Genomic DNA, 24,138 nt, shown 5'->3' with positions numbered 1-24,138 from the left:
CAAGACTGACCTTTCAAAATATCGTACACTGAGATAAGAGTAAGCAGTTTATATGGCAAAAATACTCCCAGATACCTCAGATCAACACAATTTTCTACACAGGACCTAAACTGGAACAGTGGGCCAGTCCACCTCAGCTAAGTCTTGATGTCCACACATGAGCTACCGCTCTTTAATAATTGCAAGAGATAATCTGTGCTCTAGAAGTAAACTTTTCCTGGGACAGCCATCTCACAAACTCTGAACTGTCCGGTAAAGGCATCTGTTTCTCTTACCTGATCAGAAAGGGTCCAAAACCTAACTTATTTGGGCAAGGTGCACTCACAAACCTGAAATACAGCTGTATAGTTTCAGCAACTCAATTGGCATAAAGCACAAACAGGTTTGAGTGTTGCTGGATGAGTAAATTACTTGTGGTTTCTGATCAACTGAAACAATTTTTGCCAAGTTCGATCTAAATTTGGTATGCCAAAAAAACCCCAAGCAAACCAACAACAGAGAGAGAAACTTCCAAGAAAATGTTTGATGTAATCTGAAGGAAGCTTACAAGAGTCAGGTTCTTTACTGTGAAATTATATGACTTACTTAAATTTAGCTAGACGGGGTGGGGGGTGTGTGGGGGGTGGGGGTGTGTCTTTATGCAAATTTGCTTTATTCTGCATTCAAGGATTTCATGGTAATTCCTACCAAAGTCTCCTCCACTGAGAAATATTGTTCATAAGTTTAAAAAGAAAAAAAGTTACATTTGCAACAGAAACAGTGAGGCAGCTGAACTTCTTAAGTTCTTCACAAAAAAAAAAGGGGTTGTCGATTAAAAAACCCAACACCTGGAAACAGGTAATTTTTTTTTTACTTAAAAAGAGAAAGAAAAAATCAACATAATCCAAGGTCAGGCTTGATATTTCAAAAACCAGTCTTTACCAGGAACCTGCAGTAAAAATAAAGTACTAATACTGAATGCATCCAGAGGAGGGAAAAAAGCTGGTGAAAGGGCTGGAAGCCATGTCCTATGAGGAATGGCTAAGGACTTTGGGCTTGTCTAGTTGGGAGAAGAGGAGGCTGAGGGGCAACCTCACTGCTCTCTACAGCTTCCTGAGGAGGGGGAGTGGAGAGGGAGGTGCTGGTCTCTTCTCCCTGGTACCCAGTGACAGGGGGTGTGTGGATGGTTGAAAGCTGCCCCAGGGGAGGTTTGAACTGGACGTTAGGAAGCACTTCTTTACTGAGAGGGTGGTCAAACACAGGAACAGGCTTCCTAGAGAGGTGGTCAATGGCCCAAGCCTGTCAGTGTTTAAGAGGCATTTGGACAATAACTTTAACTTTTGGTCAGCCTTGAATTGGTCAATCAGTTGGACTAGATGATCATTGTAGGTCCCTTCCAACTGCAACAGTCTAGTCTATTCTACTAACTATAGTAATAAAAATCCAGTGGCAGGCTGCCTTGAGCATGAATGAGCAGAGGGACTGGGATCAGCATATATGAATAGTTTGAAGAACAGAAAAGCTAGAATTTTTATTTCTACAGCGATTGCTGGTCAGAGCTGAAGTCCTTCACTGCTCTGACAATGCAAATGTCTGTTTCTGATAATATTTCCTCATTTCTTTGGATCAGGAAAATAATTTTACCCCATGCAAGCGAACATTAAGCAAGTGGGACATGAAGCAATATATTGCATGTCAGAACAAGTTAGTTTAAAAAAACCCAACCCCATCAAATTCTGACAACGTTTTATGAAATTTGTGCCTTTTAGAGGCAATCCTATTTTTCCTTGAAATACACCCAAATGTCTTTCTCTGACTAGTATTGGAATTCAGGAATTTAAGAGGGGAAACCTTGGTTTCCTACTGAATTTGTGTACACTAAATCATCCTACAAGGAAAGTTTCCTACTTAGAGGATACCTAAGAGGCAAGCTTCAGGACAGAGTTAAGTGGCAATAGCCATCAGTATCTTTCACCAACACAAGTACAGGACTGTTGTATGTGAGAGGTGACACTGTGGCAAAACTTCAACTTGGAGTCACTCATCGCAATCTCAGGGGACAGAGGCAGAAAACTAATGCAAAACACAGTTATCACATGTTGATTTCCCAGTAGGAAAACTCTCAGCCTCTCTCACAGTTTGACAAAGCTGAAAAATGGCAGCCAGCTAGATCAGGGCTTCCAACATCATCTGGAAAAAGCTCAATACCTTACTCATCTCTTTTCAGTAAGAAATTCTCTTGCAGAATCTGACTACAGATTGCCGCACACACAGCCTAGCGTAGCAAGGCAGGGAAAAACAGATTCTCAATTAAAGCCTGATCCCAAGCTCCCTGAACTCACGGAAAAGCTCCCATGAACTTCAGTAGGCTGTAGAGGATGCTTCAGGGTCTGTTTTGGCCAGATGCTGATTTCTGAAGTGCTACATGTGCTGGAGAAGACACCCTTCTCAATTTTTCTAAGAGGCATTTATTTCCCTTTGCTACTATGCCACTCCAAGCTCTGGATAACCCAAGACTCCTCTCTTACCTAAAAGAAAACATGAAGCCTATATTCACCCCATGCTTTGCAGCTGAAATACATTGTGTAGATTTTCCACACACAAAAATACATCTTCAGGGGGGCTTAACATTTTTAAAGGAAAAGCTCCAACAGTCTGAAAAGTCTCTGGGAGCTCTTTCCTTTTTAATTTAGCAAGGTAGTGTTTGGCTGACACTAGCAAGTAAACTCATATTTTTAAAGTGCCCTCACAGCGCCCTGTGAAATTTGCCATTTCCCTCCATGACAGTCAGCACTATCTATCACGAGAACATAATCCCCTAGGAGACCCGAGCCCCTTCGCTGCTCTCCTCTGCAAACAGATGTGTGCACGTTCCCCAGCTCTGAAAGTCACGGCCAGCTTTTGGCAAAGAACTACAGCAGCTGCACATCTGCAGACGGGAAAAGCTTTCAGCAAAAAATACAGAGGGGGATCTCATCCTCCCCCCCGCCTGCAAAGCAAGCTCAGCATTTGTTCCTCTCCAGATGACACCCTGATGGGTTCATTTAATCATTCACATATGCATGCCTATTCACAATGCTAGCAAAATACCAGGGCTGTGACAGCATCTCACCTGAACTGCTCACAGTAACACGGCTTGTCAGCAAGCACTTGGCAAGAAGTCTCACAGGAAATTAAGAGGAAAGCAATGTTCAAGGACACTGCTAATATAAAATGATTCTGCAGAATACAGCTGAGTGTGAGAGACACCACTTGTGATGAGGAAGACACCTAAGCAGGTGTTTAATTTTAAGCTTATGCTCAAAGCCCACTATCTTCAATTAGATTGCATGAAGCCCAGCCTAACTTCCCTGAGCAGGAACGATGTACTGCACTGGCAGCCAAAGTGTTCTGCTGGGTGGATTTAAGCATGTGCTTAGACCTACACGTCTGCTTGAACAATTTGCCCAAGTGGGGGTACCGTACAGAATATTTAAGCATAGCAGGATCACAGAAACACTTCACCACTTTAATTCCCAAAGGGAAATTTAATTAAAACACAGAGCATCTAGCCATTTAAAATTATTGTGGTTACAAAGAGCAGTAAGTCCTTGCCCTCTGAAACAGTCTCTCTGGTGGATTGCCAGAGTCCCCAGTAAGTTTCTGGAAACAACAACTTACGTGCCTGAACTTGGTCAGGAGCCATCTGCTCTCAGGGATCTGCAGGATCAGGAGTCTCAGTGCCTGGCAAGGTCCCACCCAGAACTCTTTCGTCCACTTCCAAGTGAGGTGGCACCCTTCCCCACTCAAGCTGCCCCTAACTATCATCAGCTCTCAACTTCTGAAGTGTCTGGCCCAGATTTTCAAATGAGCTCACAGCCAAGCTTTTCCAACTGCTTCTTTGAGATCAGATTTGCTGCCAGGCACAGTCTCCTCCTGCACAGGTATCTAACCAAGGCAAGACCCTTCCAAGCAAGGCCAGAACCCCATATGCTGAACTGTTCGGCAAATCTGATAACTTACCATGATGCTTAACGAGGAACTGGGCACAGGAAAATACAGCTGCCAGCACCTACTTGCAGAACCTATCTGTACACTAGTCTCAATCCAGATTGATAGCTCTCTACTGTACATGTGCTAAAAGGAACAAGAGCAGTGAAACAAACTTCCATCAGCATTAGCAATACTATTTTACAGAGGAGACAAGGCAATGCTTGCTGCAGTAAAGGATGCCACACTTGAAAACAAATGCCCCTCTAATGGCTCACACAGTGGCATCTGCCTTATTAGTGGCACAGCACCAGCAGCAACTCACAAACCTCACTTCAGGCATCAGAGAGCGCCAAATAACAACTAACTTACCCGTCTAGCTTCCTTCCTTTTGCCTTGTACTCTGACCTTCCACCATGCATCTCAAAATGATCCATGCCTCATACCCACACTTCTAGGTGAAGCCTTGTCAGTGATGCACATGAAGCCAACTGCGTGAAGAACCCAGGGGATGGCTAGGCCCATCTGTTAGAGGCTTTTCTCTGCGTGGGTTGGTATTTTTATTTTAACTCCCTCTGCTTCTGGGCCCCCTCTCTGTCTCTTGCCCCTCCCATCTCCCTCTCTCTGCTCATGAGGACAGAGTTTCCATCCTGGCTCTGGGCCAGCACATGTACGGGCAAACGCAGCGCTCAGGAAAAGCCATCTTCTGCTCCCTTTCATCGCATAAACACTGCCAGTTCCCAGCCCAGGAGCACAGGGCTGAGCAAGAGCTTCGGCTGCAACGCAGAGGGGACTGAGGACCAGCAGCTCCTGCCCAGGCTGAACACAGTAGCCTAGCTGCAGGTCAACTGCCTCATCTCCTGTCCCCCTTGCTTCTGATGAGCAATCTGAGGCTTTACCCCAACTACCCATGAGTCGCTTGTCAGATGGCCGGCACAGATCTCTCGCATTCAGTGAAGGACACGTGTAACAGCACATAAACAGGAAACATTCAGCCAAACGTACAAGAAAGCCTCAGAGGCATACTAACTCACTCCTACCAAGTTTAAGTGGTAAAAACTGACTTTTAATCACCACTGTAACTATTAAATCTGCCCTGTTAAATCCCAGTATACCAGCTGCAGCTGGTTTCCCTAACCTGGAGAGGGGAAGAAGCACTGAAACAAAGGATGAAGATTATACCAGCACTCTCAGCGTTCATTCCAGCAGGACAACTACACTTTCAAGCTTCTAACTTCTCAACTACAATTGACTTCCCCTCAGCTTTACCATGGGACAGCACTATTTGCAGAAAAGATGGAAAAAAGGTTCTTAATACATGTTATCTGCATTAAAGAAAGGAGTCCTAGGATTTCAAACCTCTTGATTTCTCGTGAGCCCCCTTTTGAGGTCTTTGTTGCACACACATAGTGCCCCACATTTGACCAGCAAACATTTACGCAACATTTACCTCAAAACAGTACAAACCCAGGGGGTTTCAGCATAGGATTACCCTGGCCATCACACCAGGATTATTCCAAGAGCACTACCTCTGTTGGCAACTGCAATGTTGACAGCCTGGAACCACATGATATGGTTCAGAGCTGCTCAGAGCCATCTCAGCACAGGAGGGACAGGACCATCATGATGGCAGAGCCCCAAAAGGTGTTTCACTGCAGGTTCTATGCCGTGAGCTCCTGGCTCAGTAAATAACATGAGGGTAAAGACTCACATAAGCAGCAAGCAAGTGTCCATTGCTTCGATCAGGAACCAGACTGGGGATTTACGACTCTCACCTCATCAGTCCCATGTCTACAGACAGAGTACCTTGTCCCAGTTGGGTGGTGAACCATGTAAAGGTTGGGACAGATCTTGAATAGGTCTGGCCTGTAAGACCTGAAGTATTTACTTATGTAAGGTAGCGATGATGCCTTTTCATGCTATATCGACCACAGGGACCTTGAACTTGTCCTCAGCCTGTTCTGTGCCAGGCTTCCACCCGAGGACATGGTCCTCAGTTGAAAATCCAGGTTGTAGAGGGTCAGCAGCTCCAGGGACTCTAGCTTCTTTCTCTTCGGCACCCAGGTTCAGGATCACCCAAGGTGCCTGCAGAAGCCTATATTTCAAATGCACAGCCTTCATGAAGTCAGGAGCCCGGAGTTCAGTCATATAGTGTACACAAGGCTAACCACAGACACAGAGAATGAAAAGTGGTCTTCACTAAAACCTGGGCTGAAGCCACCAGCAAATGGCATGCATATTCACGCATTTCAGCCTTTGCTTTCATTTCCAGTAGTTGGTAAAGCTGCTTAGAGGTGGAAAGGAGAGAAAAATCCCATAAGCAAGATGTGTGTTACTGTGCTTTCCACTGCACTTCAGAGATGCAATCAGGAAAACACTGTCTCTTCCCCAGCCCAGAGTAAAACAGTGCCTACAGATCAGTACCCCTCCGATGCAATGTACACGAGCTCTATCTAGGCAAAACTGGGCTCACTCATTGTCAGAACTCAAATGCAACAAGGAATTTCTTTCTAGCTATGTCCCACTCCCTTCCTCCCTGTGGAGAGCGTTCTCAGTCTTAAGGAACTGCGATGCAAGTTCATTAAAAGTCCTATTTCAGCATTTCCTTCATAGTAGAGGCCTCTTCCAGCCAGCTCTTGGGATCCTGCCAACAGACATATCAGCCACTAGTACTTAAATCCTTCCGCTAAAAAAATGCTTCCCCAAAGAGCTTATACCCCAGTTCTGGATGCCTACGAGAGCTGATCATCACAATTAACCAGCTTCAACAAGAGTTTAAGAGAGGTACTTCTCCTCTCTGATGGGCTTAATGATGCACTACAGAACCTTTTCTCCCCTTGGTCTAGCCTCCATTTAGGAAGAAGCAGCTTCAGCACAGTTCCAGTCAATAAATAAATGTCAGGTGCTACAAAAGGAAGACAAAACCAGCTGCCTTGGACAATGCATTCGGGGGGATTATCAGGCACTTGTGAAACGCCCAGCATCTCTCCATGTTTAAGAATCTGGCTCTTTCGCGTCAAGGTCTCATCGGCAAATATCTTAAACTTGAGGCAAGGTTTGCATTTGCCTCTGTGCCCCCTGAGCACCCAGCAAAACAGAGGTTTAATTGCTATCCATATGAATTAGCTATTACAGCTGATATTCAGAATAACGCAATGGAAAAGCTCCAACTTCCTACTGAATTAAGACCATCTCTATACCCACAGCCTTTCACTTAAGTGGTCTTTATTTATCATCTCCTTGTCAAAACAAACATTTCTAACACATAAATACACCAGGCATGGGAGACAGACAAGTATATTATAAGTGCTTGACAAAGGATCTAAATGCCCTTCTTGTTTTTGGAGAACAAAAAGCATCACATGGTTGTGTTTGCAGACAAAATGTCCTAAAAGATTTCCCAAGGCAACAAGCTGGGGACACTACTGAAAACAATTTGGGACACTCCATGCACACTTGTGGTCTACAAGGACTACTATACTTGGGGATCTGAGCTGATAAACACGGAACAACTTCTGTGTTGACTGTTGGGACAGGGACACCAAAGGCCAACCTGGGCTTCAGCATACAACCTTCTCATCCACAGGCAGAGAGAGGTCCCAGCTGAGCCATAAATCTTTAGCCTGCTTCTTACATCTCAGGTCACTCCAGCGCCTTGTTTTCAGTGTTTTCTCTTCTGTTTCTCAAAGAGGCACTGTATTACCCTGGGAAATCCTGTGGCTTTCCTCTCATTTCCATACTTAGCATTTTCAGTTGTTTCCAAGTCTGTCCCAACATGGTAGATATCCATTCTCGTATGCTGAAATACTGTTTGGATTATTTTAAAACAACCAACCAAACAAAACAAGAAAACCCCAAAGCCAACCACCACCAAACCCCATAAACACTACCCTGATGACAATTCAGAATGTAACACAAGGGTCGAGGAAACACATTCCTTTCCTCTGGCAGGATGCAGTAACAACTCCCTTTCTGGTGATTCAGAAACAGAGCCTGTACACTTTATTGGCCTTTGCTACCACACACCAAGAATGAGTGGTCAATAAGGTGGCAGCCAACACAGAAACCAACTTTTTAATCCATCAGCAACACCAGCAGCTCCCCTCCCAGAAGCAAATGAAAGCTCCATGGAAATCCCTCTGCCCCTCTATGCTCTCAGCTGAGCTCCAGGTCAGAGACACTCCTTTCCAAAAGGAACAACGCTGCCTAAATAGCAAGGGCAAAGGTGGTGGGGAACACCTCAAGGTCAGGAACAGCTCCCACACAACTTGTTGACCTGTCCAGGAAACAAACTGTGCTCTTGTAAAGAGCAGGGACAAAGCAACCCATGCTTAGCATTCACTACCTGCTCCTCTGAGGCTCCAGTGCAGCCCCAAGCAGTCAGAAAGCCATAATCCCCCCTACACCATTCCTCTTCCAGCACCGAGCATCAAGAGCAAGGCTTCTTGAAGACTCATAAAATCAAAACCTCTGAAAGAATCCCAAAACCCTTGCACAGTTTACCTTTCCGTTTGCATTTGACACCCTGGGACCACAGACACAGACAGCTCTAAGTTCTTTCCTGTTCCCTTCCCAGCCACTGTTCCCATCCATGCCTAACCCATTAGCATCCATCATCCCTGGGTACCACAGCAAGAAGGCAAGCTGGCGTTTCCCTCCCCAGGACAGATGAATATTCTCATGGATCCTAAGCAGGAGTCAGAAATGCCACCCTTGGTCAATGCATTTAAGGTACAGGCTGCACCGCCGTGCAAATGTTTTCTCCTGCCGGAGGCAAAGTAAGAGAAAAGCAGGCTATGCAGAGCAAAAAGAAATGCAGAGCTATGATCACAGAAAGATTCAGGGCTTTGCTGCAGCTGAGGACTCTGCTGCTTGCTCCAGGAGGGCCCGGGTTTCCCCCAAGGAATTTGCTCAAAGTTTCGCCTTTTTTGTTGCCGGAGACCGAGGCAGGGCTGAGTTGACCCAGGGGCCCCGTGCCGGCTGGCTGGGCTGCCGCTGCTCCTCTACGCCATCGCTGCCGAACCACTCGGGTCGGCTTTTCAGCAGCTCCCCACGTCCCCGCGGCCCTTCTCCCACCCGCCCTCGGCCGAGAGCCGCCCCGGCAGCCCACCCGCACCCGGCGGGGGACGGAAGGGAGCAGCAGCCTTCCCCGTCCCGGCGGGAAAGCGGCGGGGACGAACGGCGGTACCCTCAGCGACTGGGAGGATGGGGGGGGACTCGGCTCACGGCCCCCAGTTTCCGTCTCTGCAGCCGAATACAGTACCGGGGGGAAGAAAAAACGATCGGGGGGGGGGGGGGGGGGGCGCGCGAAGGGAAAAAGCGATAAGAGATTTTTTGGAGCGGCACCGATCCCCCGCGCCCCGAGAGACGAGCGGTCTGCAGGCGGCAGCAAGCTGCCTCCCGGCACCCCTGCCCGCTCTCCCCCGCTAACGCCCGCCGCTGCCCCGGCCCCGCCACGGCCCCCTCCGCGCCCCCCTACCTTCCTCGGCAGCGGCAGGGGTGGGGGGCCGTGTCCCGGCATGGCGGCGGCGCCCAGCGCCGGGCTGGCGGCGTGCGGACGCGCGGCTGGGGGCTTCCCCGCCCGCCGCGCCATGCAGCGCCGCGCCGCTGCCACCGCCCCCCGCCGCCCCGGCCCCGGCCGCCCTCCGGCGGGAGCGCCGCCCCGCCCCGCCGCCATGGCAACCGCGCCCGCCCCCCGGGAGTACCGCGTCCTGCGCCGCCGGCCCCTGCCCAGGGCGGCGGGGGGCTGGGGCTGCGCGGAGGTGAGGGGGGCAGCTGCTGGCAAGGCCAGAAATAAAAATAATTAAAAAAAAAGGGGCGCAAAGACGCCTTTCTGGTTGCAAACAGAAACACCCGAGGGGAAGCGGAAAGTCCTGACTTGCCACCAAAACAGCACCAGGTACACCAACAGCTTCCCGCTGCTGCGGCGACCCTGTCACGGCATCCGATCAGCTCACAGACGCTTCACGGGAGAGCGGCTGGCCAGGGAAACCTCAAGTCTGCAAAACAATTTCCATCAGCTGGTCTGTTCACCTGTGTGGGGCCATAATCCAGCTCCCTGTTAGCACAGATGTGCTCGGGTCAGGTCTGAGCTACCCATTAAAGCCAGGGAGGGATCTGGATTGGAAAATGAATTAATTCTTCCTACAGGCTTTTTGTTCACAGTGTACATTAAAATGGAAATCCCCCTCGCAGAAGTGTGCAAATACACCCAAAGCTGGGAGCCAACCGAACTCCTGGTGTGAAAGGCCACAGCTCCCAGCCCAAAGCATCCCGCACAGGACAGCGGCTTTCCTGAATCGCCATGATAGCAGCGCAAGTTGCAGCATCACCTCTGCGGTGGCTGTCTCCTGACACAAACTCTTTGACAGGCTGTGCTCACACACACCAAACCTCTCATAGGGGGAGCCACAGATGATGTTGTTGTCAGCTGCATCCTCAGCAGTGGGTACATTAGTTTTGATTTTTAAAAGGCACATGCCCTTTGCAAAGGAAATGAGCAATCCTCTGTATCTGTGTGATTACAGACAAGGTTAACACGTTGCCAGCTGATGCAGGAATAAGCAGGAGACCCAGCACTGCCATCAGCAGACCTTTTGTGGGGCAGAAGGCCCAAGTTCCAGAGCAAGCCTGGAAAGTGAAACAGCTTGTTAAGTCTACTCAGCTACCATTACCTCAGGAGGCTTTTGCTTTTAGTTTCTTTTACTAGTATGGATGAATCATCATGTGCCCTCAAAGACATTACTCAAAGCACTGATTACTTCATTAATACCCTGCTAAGGAAACCACTAATAATCACAGCACTTCACCTGCCAACATCTGGCTACCACTAGAATGCCACAACTTTTGCTTAAAAATAAAAGGTCATTGCTAGCTTCCTACATCATGGAAGAAAAAGGAGAGACAACCAACACCTTACAGTGGCTGAAATACACCTGGTGTGTGTCAGCCCCCTTGCTTCACTCATAGCTTGATTCACCACACCAGTCCGAACCGGGGTAGGCTCAAAACCAAGAGGGCAAGAGCCCACCTTAACCATCAACAGGGAGGGAGACATGAAGGCCTCCAGCCCTAGCAAGGGCCCTTTCCCTCTCATCCTCCTCTGGTACGGCCTGAGGCTACAGGGAGCGGGAGCCGGAGCCCGAGGCTCCCTGCAAGGCGGGAACAATCACCTCACGACTCGCCGAGGCGCTCGCTCCTGCCCCTTTAAGGGGCGGGCCGCCACCGCCCGCCGGCGCTGATTGGCCCGCCCCCCTTCCCCGGCGGCCGTTGGCGGCGGCGGGCGGACTATGGTGGCGGGCGGCGCCGTGCGGCTGCTGCCGCTCCCGCGCCCCCTCCTCGGGTGGGCCGCCGGGGCGAGGGGGGCGCTGCCCGGCTGGGCGGCCGCGGGGCGCGGCGGGCTGCGTGCTAGGCGCTGGGTCGCGGTGGCCTTGGCGGTGCCCGCCGGGACCGGCTGGAAAGAGAGGCCGGGGCAGCGGGGGCCGGTGTGGGCGGGGGAGCGCAGCCCAGAGCGGCCGCCCCGGGGTCTGCTGCGGCGCGGGGGGCTGGCGCTGCGGCTGGCGCTGCGGGCCTGCGGGTTGTTGCTGCGCTTCGGCCCGCTGCTGCTGCTTTACCCGCTGAGCCGCCTGTGGCCTGGCCTGGGTGCCCTGTGGCTGCGGCTGCTGCGGAGGGCAGCCGAGGCGGCTGGCCCAACCTGTATCAAGCTGGGCCAGTGGGCCAGCACCCGGAGGGACCTCTTCTCTGAGGCCTTCTGCGATGAGTTCTCTAAGCTGCACGTGGAGGTGAGCCCACACCCGTGGGGCCACACCGCCGAGCTCCTCAGGAAGGCCTTTGGTGAGGACTGGACGGGAGTCCTCAAGTTCCGAAGCCGGGAGCCGGTTGGCTCGGGCTGTGTCGCGCAGGTGTATAAAGCCTATGCCGACCTCACGGCTGTCGCCGGCTGCCAGGCCGAGGAGCTGGTGCGACGCTCGGAGTTAAGGTCCGCTTTTGAAGCGTGGGAAGTGTCAGGCTTCAGAGGTCTCCTCAGGTGGCTGAGAAGGAGGAAGAGCCGGGAGATGTGGGGTGAGAGGAATGGGGCGGAGCTGAGCCCAGCAGACTGCTCCCAGGGAAGGCCTGCGAGCCGGGTGTCCTTCATGGAGCAGATGGCCAAACCACTCCTGAATGCAAATCCTTCATCAGCCAGGCATCTCGTGCCTGTAGCTATTAAAGTAAGTCAAACGTGTCTGGTAGATGGGTGAAAACAAAGCGTGCTGGATGAGGCCAATCCGATTTTAATTCCCATGGAGATGAGTAGCTGGCTAGGGCCAGGTGGAGTGAGAAAAGTGAGGCTCGTCTCCATTGGTGTCTTTTCCTCAGCATTTGTGTTCCAGCCAGCTGTGATCCAGACTTGCAGTGGCCCCAGCTCTTCCTCGCCGGGAGAGCTTGTGTACACGTACTGCCTATGGCACCATTTGACATGACATGTGGATACCAGAAATGCCAACAAGGGCCCAGTTTACATTAAAAGAATGAATATTAAGCTTCATTTCACCTTCCAGACAATGAAAGCCCTTCTCTGCTCACATGAAGAAATCTGGAACAGATAAGTTCTTTCCAGCAAAGTTTATTTACAGAAATCTTGTATTTGAGCTGTGCCAAATACTGGTCAGTACTACATGGCAGGGACAGGGCAGGAGCATGAAAGCAGTAGAAAATGGCATTGGGTGAGACCGTAGTCTCCAGCACAGATATAGTCCATTTGACAATCATACAGTGTTTCTCCACAACTTAATCCATGGCAAATGTGAATTTTTTTTGAGGACTAGCTGGGGAAGCATTGTTAGCTCCCAGTCTAATAAGCTGGGTTTTGTCTGTTTGGAATGTATCACTTGAGATGATTGAAATGAAGCGTTTCGGGAGTTGATCCTGCCACTGTTCGTTCTTGTGCAGGTTCTGCACCCTGGGCTGGTCCACCAAGTCCAGATGGATCTGTTTATAATGAAGATGGGTAGCCACATCATTGAACTTCTCCCTGGATTCAAGTGGCTCAGTTTGACAGAGATTGTCAAGGAATTTGAGAAGCTTATGATTCAGCAGGTGCGTGCCATGCCATGGTCCCCATGTACTGAAACAAAACTGCCCTTTGTCTTGCTACTGGCTGGCTCTAACTCTGTTCTTAGCGCTATTTTTTAAAGGGTTAGATGAAGGCTTGCTTATTCTTTATTCTTGTCAGTCGCATAATGTTACTGTAGGAAAGTTTATATGCTTACAGTGTTAAAAAGCAAAGCAATTAAAAAATCTAACAATCTTTATTAGATGTAAAAATCTTTTTTTAGACTTTGAGTATGTTTTCTTGTGAACAGCCCGAACAGCCAGCTAGCCATAGTCACAGTCCTTTTTGCACCATTATGAAAGATGAACACTGGTGAGAGACCTCACCTTAGGAAAAGAATCCAAACAAGTGCACAGATGTGTTTTTTCTCTTTAATCCTATGCATATGTTTGCAATCTGTACTCACTGGTCATGTTTGTTAGTGCTGAGATATATATACAGGCATAACTAATGTACTTTCACATAAGTTAATATGTTTTATGTTGTATTGTCATCAGGTTCATAGTATTGGTAAAGTTAAGCTTTTCAAATAGATCTGAAAAGTCCTGATTCACTAATGTCTTCTAAAGACACAGTCCTGAAACATCCTTACTACCAAACTTGCAAAGATTTCACTACAGGCTTAATTAGGCTTAGGTTTCTATTAAAACAAACGATTACCTGCTAATTCTATTTTTGCATCTAGACTGCAGAGTCTGAAGTCTGTTACGAGCTTTTGAAAGCTTTAATTCTTTTCTACTCTTGCAAAAAATCTGCACAGTAAATCCATGTTGTAAACTGTTGACTGTATTCAGAGGTGACTCGAGGTCATTAGTACCAGTTTAGTCCAGCAGAGTTTTTGGTGGATGCACTGAAGACTGAGAATTAGGAGAGCATCTGATATGCTTGTTGTAATTTCCTTTCATTTCTTTTTGAAAGAACAGGAAGTATTCCTGGGGTATTTCCCCTTGCCGGATGAGGAAGGTGAGGCCTCCTTGAGCAGCAGCAGTGGGCAGGAAAGATACCCTTGCGTCAAGGCATTGGATCACTGAAGAGCTAGGGCCAGGACTTTACACAATGGGGTTTTTTGTATGTGTTCATTAAATTTCTTCCTGCTATGGCTGCCTAACTGTAAAACAAGGCAAGGGCTGCAGTTCTTCTAGCCTGTCTGCCTGCCTTGCTATTTGGACAGTAAGCTTTGGTTCAGGATCTGTCTTACCCTTGAAAATGATGTAGTCCCGGTCTTTTTTGAGACACCATGCCTATAGTAAGAGTCACATGTATTTTGAAGGTGCTGGGTTGTGGGCCATCCGCTACTTAGTCTGTTACTCTATTCTTCCATCAGGAAAGCCTTATAGCTTTGAAGAAGCATGTAAGAAGCACCACTCTATTTTGTTTTCATTCTAGCTTTTGGACTAGTTTTGTTGGTATTGAGTATTGCACCGTACGGTCATATCCTCATACAGGATCCTGAAGATCTAATTTGAACTGAATCTAGTTTCCAACCTCCTTTTTTTTTTTTTCCTCCCTTGAGATTGACTTACGCTATGAAGCCAGAAATTTGGAGCGCTTCCGACAAAATTTCCTAGATGTTGATTTTGTGAAGTTTCCGACTCCCCTTTGGCCTTTAGTAACGACAGATGTTCTAGTGGAAACATTTGAGGTAAGAACTGCAGGGTCTGGGATTGGTGGTAGCAGTGAGAAGGCCTATAAGAAAACATGCCAAGGAGGTGTTTTTTTGAGGAGGAGTGATCAGAGGCAGAAGGATGTTTTCTCTTATTTGCTTAAAGAGATCGCTGTCCTCCCTCAGTGTCTCTTCCGCTCTCTTTGTTTGTAAGCAGTGCATCCCAGAAGACAGGTGGCAGGCAGCTCCACATAGAAGTGAACACTTGGCCTGAAACCAAGCAGACCAGCAGTGTGTCCAGCCACCATGTGCTTGCCTGTGCTTGCAAACCAACACCATGCCTCAACTCTCCTTTGTGGTGGGTCAAAGCAAGGAGCTCAGCAATCTGACACTTTCTGATGCTTGCCTCACTTCCCTTTGTGGATGTCTGAGTCACAGACCAAAGCTACTCTCAGCCTTAGGTTTTGTGCTGTGATCCTGGCAAAAGTATTTCTGCCCCAGGCTATATCACACCCCCTTTCCAAAAAACAAACACTTGCTTTTCTCATCTTCTCCATCACATTAGGTACAGCCTCTATCGAGCAGGTCCTTTCTACGGTATTGTCACCTTTCCTCAACTCTTGGCATCTAGGTTAAAGTATGGTTGAAGGTGGGACACAAGGTGTGTTTGACTCCAGCTCTGTCTTTTTCAGGAGAGTGAGCCTATTTCGCACTACCTGCATGCGGACATTGCCACAGAGCTGAGGCAGAGAATTGCAAAGATGGGCATGGACATGCTGCTAAAGATGGTAGGCACTTGGCTGAGGCTAGAAGTAAAGGTTGTTTTCCTGCAGAAGTTATTCATTTGGGGTAATAAGACAATATGGCAAAAGAGAGAACCATTTTGCTTCCCACATCTCCTACTGCTCTCCCCATGGACTCAGATATATGGCTGTACCTTTTGGAGATGCTAGGTATCTCGTGGTAACCCAGGACTTGGGCCGTTAGGGCACTGTGTAGCTCCTGAGCTGGCTGAAGGAGGATCTGTCCCTCATGTGCAGTGTAACACGGTCTGAGTAAAGCCTGGGCTAGATACACCACTGCTTTTGACATAGAGATTTTTCCACTGTAGAAGGGCAATCTGCTTGCACACAGTAGGGTCAGCCTATGCAACTTGATCAGTGCATTGCTTAGGAAACCCACTAATCCATTTAATGAATATTCACATATTACCCAAGTACTGTGAAGTGCAATGTAATTGGCAAATACCATGTTCTCTGCAGAGACTATGGATGCAACTCACAGGTAAAACAGCTAGCTAGTTTCTTCATTTATTGACTCCTCCTCCAAACTGCCTTTTTTAAAGAAAGAACTAAATACAGAGTAAAGAAAACAAACTTAGCCAGATTGAGCTTATGATTCAGCTTCGGGCTGTCTAGTTCTTCTGTGGTTGAAATAATCACACATGATCTGGGAGAGGGTGACACAATTGTCTTGTGAGGAGCCATGAGAACTAGCAGGGAAGAGTTGCAAAAGAACCTCACAGTACTGAGTGCGTGGGCAGTAAGTGTCAGATGAAATTCAATTGATAACTGCAACGTCATGCTAGGCTGGTGGCGAGGCCTGCAGTTTTGACTCCATGTAGTATAACAGACTCTGAAATAGCTCTTACCACTCTGAAAAGCAATGCTGGAACTAGAATAGTTTTATGCTAACACTGGATTCAATGGTTAGGAGCAAAGCAAAACCCCAAAATTTTAGGAGTAGAAAAGAATTATAGAGCTAAGAAACAACATTATGGCTGTAAGTATAACAAATAGCTGTTTCTTGAATACTCTGTGCAGTTCTAGTCCCTCACTGTCCAGGACTCTCCTTTCCAAGGGCTGTAACAGAACTAGAAGAGGTGCAGAGGAAGGCAGCCAGGGTGATTACTGGTGTGGAAAGACTTCCATACTGGAATGGTGAAATAATTTGACTCTGACTATGGAAAGCAGAGAAATTAGTAGTTTCTGACAGATATCTATGCAGTCATGAATGCCTGAGAGTGGGTAATGGATCTACTGTGTATGGTTTCTCAAAACAAGACCAATGAGAAGGATATAAAATTATCAGAGGTCACTTTTTCAGGCAACACCTAAAAAAATTATCTTTTTTCACACAGCTCTTTTTACCTGGCAATTGGACAAATTCTTAGGAGAAATCCATGAAAGACAAAGATAACCTCCTTGGGGCAGGAAGTTCAGCAGTCCCAGGTGGCCAGGAGGGTTGGTGGGGAAGTTTTCTGTGCTTGCCCTCTTGCTAGTCCTTTCCGGTGCTGAATGCTAGCAGAGGCAGAGAAATGCTATGTATTTGTTTCCTTATCTCTTGTTTCCTTACTTTCCAATACAGTTGTAATGTGGGTTGATGTCCCAGACCAGACAAACTTAACCGTTCACTATAACTCATGCCACTGAATGGCACATGGCCTATTCTTACTGCATTACTCCTTGCCAAGGCCCACCAGTGTGCCCCCAGTTTAGGGTTAATTACCAAAGAGCACTCCTGTTCCCTGCTGGGACACCTGGCTGTCCTACCTGATCTCTAGCAAAGACATAGGATTGCTTCACACAGCTCTGCTGACTCCCCTACAGTAGTACCCATGCCATCTCAGCACAGCTGGCCTTCTGCAGAAGCCATTTGCTGTGTTGCTGCCTAGGGTGGTGCACATTAGTAGTGACAGTGAACGGACCAGAAACAAACCTCTGCTGTTTGCCTGGGAGTTTTGGCAGGGGCAGGTTTGGTTGGAATGAGCTGCTCTAAGAGTTGTCTGTCCTCTAGGTTTTTGTTGACAATTTTGTCCATGCTGACCTGCACCCTGGGAACATCCTGGTTCAAGGCATGGCCCACGTCAGCACTAGCTGCAAGGAGCAGACGGCCATCGTGGACCTGTGTGACACTCTTGTGGTGGAAGTGAAGCCACCCCTGAGGCGGCTCTGCCTGGTGCTGCTGGATGCAGGGATCGTGGCGGAGCTGCAGAGCGCTGACATGCAGAACTTCCGAGCAGTTTTCACGGCTGTGGTCCAGGGCCAGGTGAGGCCTCTGTTGTGGGGCTGGGGAAGGGAGACAGATGGGAATCCTGATAGCCAAGGCGATAGTTTTCTATTTCCCCTTACAATCCTCCATAAGAGGGGAGAGGAGACTTGCTAGCCTGGAAGCTATACCAGACACAGGGATAAGATAGCTGCAGCAAGGAGGCTGCCAGAGTGGTGTGATTTCAGTGACACAGGAGATGGAAGGTGTTAAATGGGAAGCGCTTGCCGGCACTCCCTGGTTAGCAGTACTTCTGGTGCATGGTAGGACTGCCTGGGAGCCACTTGCAGTTCGGACTGTTGCAGAATCTGCCGGGTTTTGCTAGAGAAGAGGAGGGGATGGATTAACAGTTTCCACAGTTGCAGACAACTCTGGAAATCAAGAGAGACATGGTGGTCTTCCACACGTGTTCTCTTCTGCAGCCTTGCTGCTGGAAAGCCTGTATGGCATCCTCCATTTGCTGCTGTGTCAGCATCTGTAGAGAAGAGGAAGCAAAAGAGGTGGGGGGAGGGTCTGGCCTCTGCCAGGCTCCTCTGTATAAGGTGAACTACTTTGTCCTTCTTCAGACTTTTTTAAAATGAACTCTCAGATGGACTAGGGAATCCAGTGGTGGTGTTTCCTGTTCGTTTTGAGAACAAGCATCTGTGCTCATAGTTGCATGTTGCTGTTTCTCAGCTGTGAGTTGGATGGTCCACCAGCATATCTCAAGGGACATGTTTTAACTTGGTCTGTTCAATCTGCCAAAGCATACCGAGGAGTCAGTGCTAAACTGCGTGTTCAGGCCCATCCTGTGCTGCCAGACTTCTCAGACACAAAGCAAAAACTGCAAACGTTTGATTGCAAGTCCTTAGTGGCTTAGGCTGGGTGTAATTCATGATCTACAGGTGAAAAACTTCTATGGTCTCTGCCAAACCTGGGCCTCTGGCTCTGCGTTGGTGTCAGACATGTCTTCCAAGAAGATCTATAGAGCCTCTCACAAGTGAAGCTTGGGTATGGCTCCCCCCATTTCTCAGCAAGCGTCTGCTGTTGCAGAATCAGCTCACTCTTCCTCTGCAGTTTGCAAATGGACTTGGCCCACAGGACAGGTTAATATACTTTACACCATTATCTCCTCTGCTAAGAAGAAAATGCCAATCCTGTGGGTTTTACTTCCCCCCAAAACTTCTGATTGTCTGAGAGATCTTTGTTGTGTTCTACCCTACAAGATCTGCAAGATACCAGCTAAGATTTTTGGACTGGTTCTGCTCTTCCTGCACCTGCTTCTGTTGATTCATTGGGTCTCTGTTGCTGGAAGAGGAAGGCATGGCCCTGAGAGTTCTCCCCTGCCGCCTCCAGGGACCTTCGCAGCAGAGCCCTTCCAGGGACGATGATGTGCAGCTCCCTGTAGGCCTGCTGGCACCAGTGACCGAGTTCTGATTCTCCTTTTCAACTTGTCTCACAGGGGGAGAGAGTGGCAGAACTGATCCTTCATCACGCCCGTGCTAACCAGTGCCAGGATATTGAGCGATTTAAAGCCGAGATGGCGGAACTAGTGACCAAGGCCCGGGGGAACACCATTGCCCTAGGAAAGGCAAGTGCACAATGTCCCACCCTCACTTACCTGTAATTCAGTGCAAATTGGCTTTCAGAATGGTCCGTGTGGGAAGGCCGGCTCTGATCTCATCAGCACCGCCAACCAGTACTGGGTGCTTTTAGTCTCTCAGGCGCAGCAAAAATCCATAAAATCCTTTTTTATTTCCTCCTAACTGAAAAATGTATTTTGTTCATGTGGGTGTTGTTGGTGGCGTGTTTTTTGTGGTTTGTCTTTTTGTTGGGGTTGTTTGTTGATTTATTTTTTTTTTTTTAATCGAACATCTGCAGCTCCCTGTGAGGAGTTGCTGAGCCTGGTGTTACAGCTTGGATCCTGTTAGCTAAGGCCAACCTGGGCACTTCAGAGAATGTAGTGTGGTGGGACTGAGGGAAGTGATGCATGTTGTGTACTGCTGTGAGGTCAGACGTTCCCAGCCTTTCTGGGCTAGCAGGTAGGCAGAACCACAGGTCACAGCTGAACTCCTTATCCCAGGCAGGGTGTGAGGGGGATCATACCTTGATGCTGGCTGTTGTCAGCCCAATAATCTTGTCCCTAGAGCCAAATGCTAACAAACACTTAGAAGAATCCTGCCTGTCACTCACATGGCTCAATCTTCTTGACCACAGTTTTTTTGATCAGTTAACTTCTTTTGTATTCCAGCTTCAGGTGGCAAATCTCCTCTCGAATGTCTTCAAACTATTGATGACCCATAAGGTGAGGTCCTGTCACTGTCTACCTTCAATAGTTGAAAGTTCATTTGGGGAGGGAGAACTACTGCGAACATGAAGGGCTGACAGGGAGCAGGACTGTGACTTCTGAAATGAATTGCTATGAGGGGAACTGCAGGAATGCATCCAAGTGTTGGAGACATGCTGTTTCTCAGGTCTTGATGCACACCCTACCAGGACCAATTTCTGTTTTGTTGGGTTTTGTCTTAATACTGCATTTAATGGTTGATACTATTTACTAAAACGAATGGTTTTGTAACGCAAAGTTTTTCCTATCTTTTTTTTTTTTTGTCCCTTAGAAGCAGAAAATGAAATTTAATATGTGTTCCACTTGTATATCACTGCATGCTTTCCTCCCTGGACCTATTTCTTGATATGGGGTTATGTAACAGCACCAGGCCATTTTACTGGTTTGTTAGAGGCCTCAAAAGTGAGAAGCTGCTCACAGGACAGAGGTTCCTTCTTATAACTGATACTGTTTGAGGGACAAGTTTCCACAGTTGCAGACAACTCTGGAAATCAACAGAGACATGGTTGCCTGAACTAGAGTTGATGAGAAGGTTGTCTGCAGGCTGGGCAGCCCTGTGGCTAAGAGTCCCTCTAAACATTCCTTAGGTAGAGGTTTTTGTCATTAAGCTGGTTTCTAATAACATGAAATGTAATTTAGGCTCTTATAAAGCAAGTTCTTCCAGCTCCATAAATTCTTCATGCCCTGGTATGCCTTGAAACCATCGTGGTGTCTGGCTGGGAACTGGGAGGCAGTTTGTTGACATGCAGAGCAGAGGATAGTTTCCTCTGTGATCTGTGGGGGTCTTTTGTGGCCATTCAGAAGATGAGCTCCCCCTCACACAAATGCAAGTGTTCAAGTATGTTAGATACCACCGCAGCTTATAACTACACTAGCAATAGTGAGCACTTTCTGAGCTCCTGCTATTCCAATATGGAAGAAAAAAAACCCCATTCCCCTTCTTCGAATTGAAAAACAAACTCTTGGGTTCCCTTAGGGCCCTTGCCCTGAAACTGTTGCCTTATTTTTGGGCCTGCTGCTGGATTTCAGTGAGTTCTGAAACTCCCAAGTGATGGAGTTGCAGTATGGTTTCAGGTGTGCATATCTTCTCTCCAGCCTCTTCCCTTCCCTTTCAGCTTAGCTAGAGCTGGTACCTCTGTGGAACAGGCTCAGAAGAAAATAAGGTCTGCTGAGACCATTTAGTCTCTTGTGGTTCTAGGTGAAGCTCGAGAGCAATTTTGCTTCTATCATCTTTGCCATCATGGTTCTGGAAGGACTTGGTCGTTCACTGGACCCTGAACTGGACATCCTAGAGGCAGCTAAGCCACTGCTCATCAAAACTGCAGCTTCTGTCCTTGAATAGACTCTTGTGACTGCTGCCCTCTCACTGTGCAGGGTTACCTGTGCTGTCTGTGAGCTGACAGAGAAAGAAGCCGAAGGTGAGAAGTCACACGTATTTTGGGGGGACACCATGCAGTGGTTACTCTCCATTAATGTTGCCTTCAGTTGTTTCAGCCACGCACCAGGCATGGGATGATGAGAAGGTCTATTCCAGAAACTAGGAAGACTTTGCACAATTTGAGAGTTCTGACTCATTACACAGTTTTAAGAACTAATGTATTCTGGTACTTTTTAAACTGACATATCATGTAGTTTAGGTGCACAAGATCACTGCAGACTGATGAGAAAAGCCGTCTTACTTGTCTAAAAGTCTTTAAAAAGGTGTTCGTTGATCAAGTCTGTTTTGAAATATATCAGGTTAAATATTTATAATTTACTGACTTAGCTGTCATAGTGGTGTGAGAAATGATGTTCTAACGCCACCTAAGCAACTAATTCAGTCTGAAAAAAGCCAGAAAATCTTTTTGTCTTTTGTACTTTTAACTTCTACTTTTATTGTAGAATTATCCTGAGATCTTGCATGGAGTGGTCTGTTCTTAGTCATTTTGGATGATAAAAACAGACCAGTCAATTTGATTTTTTTCAAGCTTCCATACTCCAGCACAATACTATAGGAGTTTGGATTATAAACAGCAAAAGAAAATATTTGCCTAGGCAGAAAACCTAATTCTATAATAAAACCCAACTTTTGGAAATATTTGTACTGGTCTTTTTTTTTTTTTTTTTTTTTTTTCCCTGAAGCTTAAAAAAAAGTAGGGTTTTTTTGTGTGTGTACTTCCTTCCTACGACCCTCCTTCCTGCTCCCCTAGTCTCACTCTAGTTAACTCAAAACCTTAACTAATATGCAAAGTCTTGAGTTTTGTCACCAATAGTTTGCAAAACAAGGAGTCTAAGCATTTTCCTAATGGTTAGAAAACACATTGTAAATGTTTAAAATTAAATAAAGCCAGCAAAAGAGCTAGATCATACATGGCTTTTACAGTCAGTTATTTTAATAGTAGTATTAAAATTATTTTATGGCTGTATTTTAATAGTGAGAAACACAGTCTATAAATGATTGGAAATACTATAACACTAAATATGTTTCCAGATATACTGTATGTGAAATTGCAGCAGCACAGGGTGTCTGCAGTGGTCTGTTTTCAGATGGTTAAGCAATGAAGAGAAAGTATATCAGCAGACAAGCTGCTGTTTTATGGTGATTATAAAATAATGATTAATGACATACAATTAAAGTCTGAAAAATAAGTTTAGATTCTGCTCAATCTATTTCATGTACTTCCCATTAATCATTTCATATTCCATTTCCAAATGTTTAAGGACACAAACAGCAGTAGAGTTTAATATCTTTTAAGTTTTAGGCTTGTTTCTCTAAGTCCAGTTAGATTTAAACTCATAACTAGGTACACTGTTGTCCTAACTAGCACATGATTTTGCATAAAAGAGAACTCAAAAAAGAAGAAAAGCAAGCTTTACATTGAAGAAATTCTCCATGTGCTGCCAGGACCCACTTTCCCACAGTCATGTGCGTGCCCCCTCCCATTTCCATCCAGCCTGGGGGGTAGAGGTGCCAGGCACACCACGCTGCAGCGTGTGCAGCCTGGGCTTACTCTATTAGTCACACAGGACTTGGGCAGTCACCCATGTTCTTGCTGAGCAAATTTCAGCCAACTTTTCCAGATGCTAAACAGCATTTAAACCAAATGACAAAATGCCATTTTTAAAAGGCAAAATTGTGCCTCGCAGGTAATTTCCATATATGCAGTAAGTTAGAATTTTTTTCAGACCTTAACTTAAACAAAATGTCAAAGCCTTTACTTGTATTTAGGTTCATCTTTCCTTTTCCTTTTTTTTCCTTTTTTTCTTTTCTTTTTTTTTTTTTTAAAAATAACCCAACAACCCAAAAATCTCAAGACAGTTCATGCATATTCTGGATTCTAAATTAAGAATACCCCTTTTAGCTATTTTACCTTACAAACCTTAGAAGAGTTTGTAGACATCTGGATGAGAAACTTAACTTTAACTGTTTTTTTGGGGAGAGCTGTGAAGGCATAACCTCTCAGTTATCTCTGGAGGTATGTAGTCTGAGACTTATTGCTAAGAAACTGCTGGCCATTCAAAAGATTTGGCAGAATGTCAAAGGAGCTCCCTTTTACAAGTTTTCTTAATTTTAGATATTTTTTTTAAAGAAACTGCTATTATCACTGGTGCCATGTTCCTGCAAAAGGGGTGAATTTTTATAAAACTTACACTTTTTGCCAAGTGATGTGCCAGAAAATGCGTAACATGTCTCTAAGTGTACACAGAATGTCAGGCAACAACATTTAAATTTTGCATCTAGTTTGGTTCTAGGTATTAAAACAAGGTATTGCAAATACTATATTTTAGCACAGTTTTATGTAAAATAAGAATATCCTTTGATACAGCTTTCAATGTTCCAGCAAGTAAATTGTGCCAAGTCCATTCTCCTTTTGTAAATACCCATGTGAAAAGAAGTTACATTTCTGGCTCCCCAAAGCTGATAATAAATAGCATTCTCTGTGACACAGCCACTGTATTTTGTATCTCTAATGATATTAGGAAAAGGGACAGCTCTTCAGGATGTGAAAAGCATAACCTCCTCCTCCCCTTTGTGAAAGAAGGCACCTCCACTCATCAGAGTACATGCACTAAAAACCCTCTTCTCTCCTTTCCTGTTGCAGAAAACTCTCTTGATGGGCCTTACGGTTTCCTTTTGGGGGA

The 24,138-nt window shown here is 46.8% G+C and overlaps 2 protein-coding genes across 5 annotated transcripts in view; one reads left to right on the top strand and one right to left on the bottom strand.

Moving 5' to 3' along the window:
- The window catches only part of DENND2A (DENN domain containing 2A), a 60,186-nt gene extending 50,657 nt beyond the window's left edge, over positions 1 to 9,529 (bottom strand). For 3 of the 4 annotated variants that reach the window (XM_040595331.1, XM_040595333.1, XM_040595334.1), the window contains exon 1: positions 9,428 to 9,529. The gene's annotated coding sequence lies outside the window, so the exon portion shown is untranslated. Of the gene's footprint in view, positions 1 to 4,320; positions 4,465 to 9,427 lie in introns of those variants that run through there. The other variant, XM_040595332.1, reaches the window with a different exon arrangement.
- Positions 9,530 to 11,213: 1,684 nt separating this feature from the next.
- ADCK2 (aarF domain containing kinase 2) lies at positions 11,214 to 23,948 on the top strand. Its single transcript, XM_040596107.1, has 8 exons — positions 11,214 to 12,155; positions 12,877 to 13,023; positions 14,553 to 14,681; positions 15,335 to 15,430; positions 17,439 to 17,690; positions 19,132 to 19,260; positions 19,921 to 19,974; positions 21,215 to 23,948. Exons 1-8 carry the CDS (start codon positions 11,238 to 11,240, stop codon positions 21,356 to 21,358), a joined length of 1,869 nt encoding a protein of 622 aa, XP_040452041.1. The 5' UTR covers positions 11,214 to 11,237; the 3' UTR covers positions 21,359 to 23,948.
- The last annotated feature ends 190 nt before the right edge of the window (positions 23,949 to 24,138 follow it).

This window comes from Falco naumanni, chromosome 5 (genome assembly GCF_017639655.2).
Source record: "Falco naumanni isolate bFalNau1 chromosome 5, bFalNau1.pat, whole genome shotgun sequence".
NCBI lineage: Eukaryota > Metazoa > Chordata > Aves > Falconiformes > Falconidae > Falco > Falco naumanni.
Note: the sequence above shows the minus strand (reverse complement) of the source record. Positions and strands in the feature narration are given on the sequence as shown.

What these genes read in the sequence shown, in the direction of transcription:
- ADCK2 (XM_040596107.1), top strand. Translation starts at nt 11,238, where the DNA reads ATGGTGGCGGGCGGCGCCGTGCGGCTGCTGCCGCTCCCGCGCCCCCTC. An exon ending in AGAAGCTTATGATTCAGCAG is followed by an intron (nt 13,024 to 14,552) that starts GTGCGTGCCATG and finishes TCCTCCCTTGAG; the next exon opens with ATTGACTTACGCTATGAAGC. An exon ending in TGGACATGCTGCTAAAGATG is followed by an intron (nt 15,431 to 17,438) that starts GTAGGCACTTGG and finishes TCTGTCCTCTAG; the next exon opens with GTTTTTGTTGACAATTTTGT.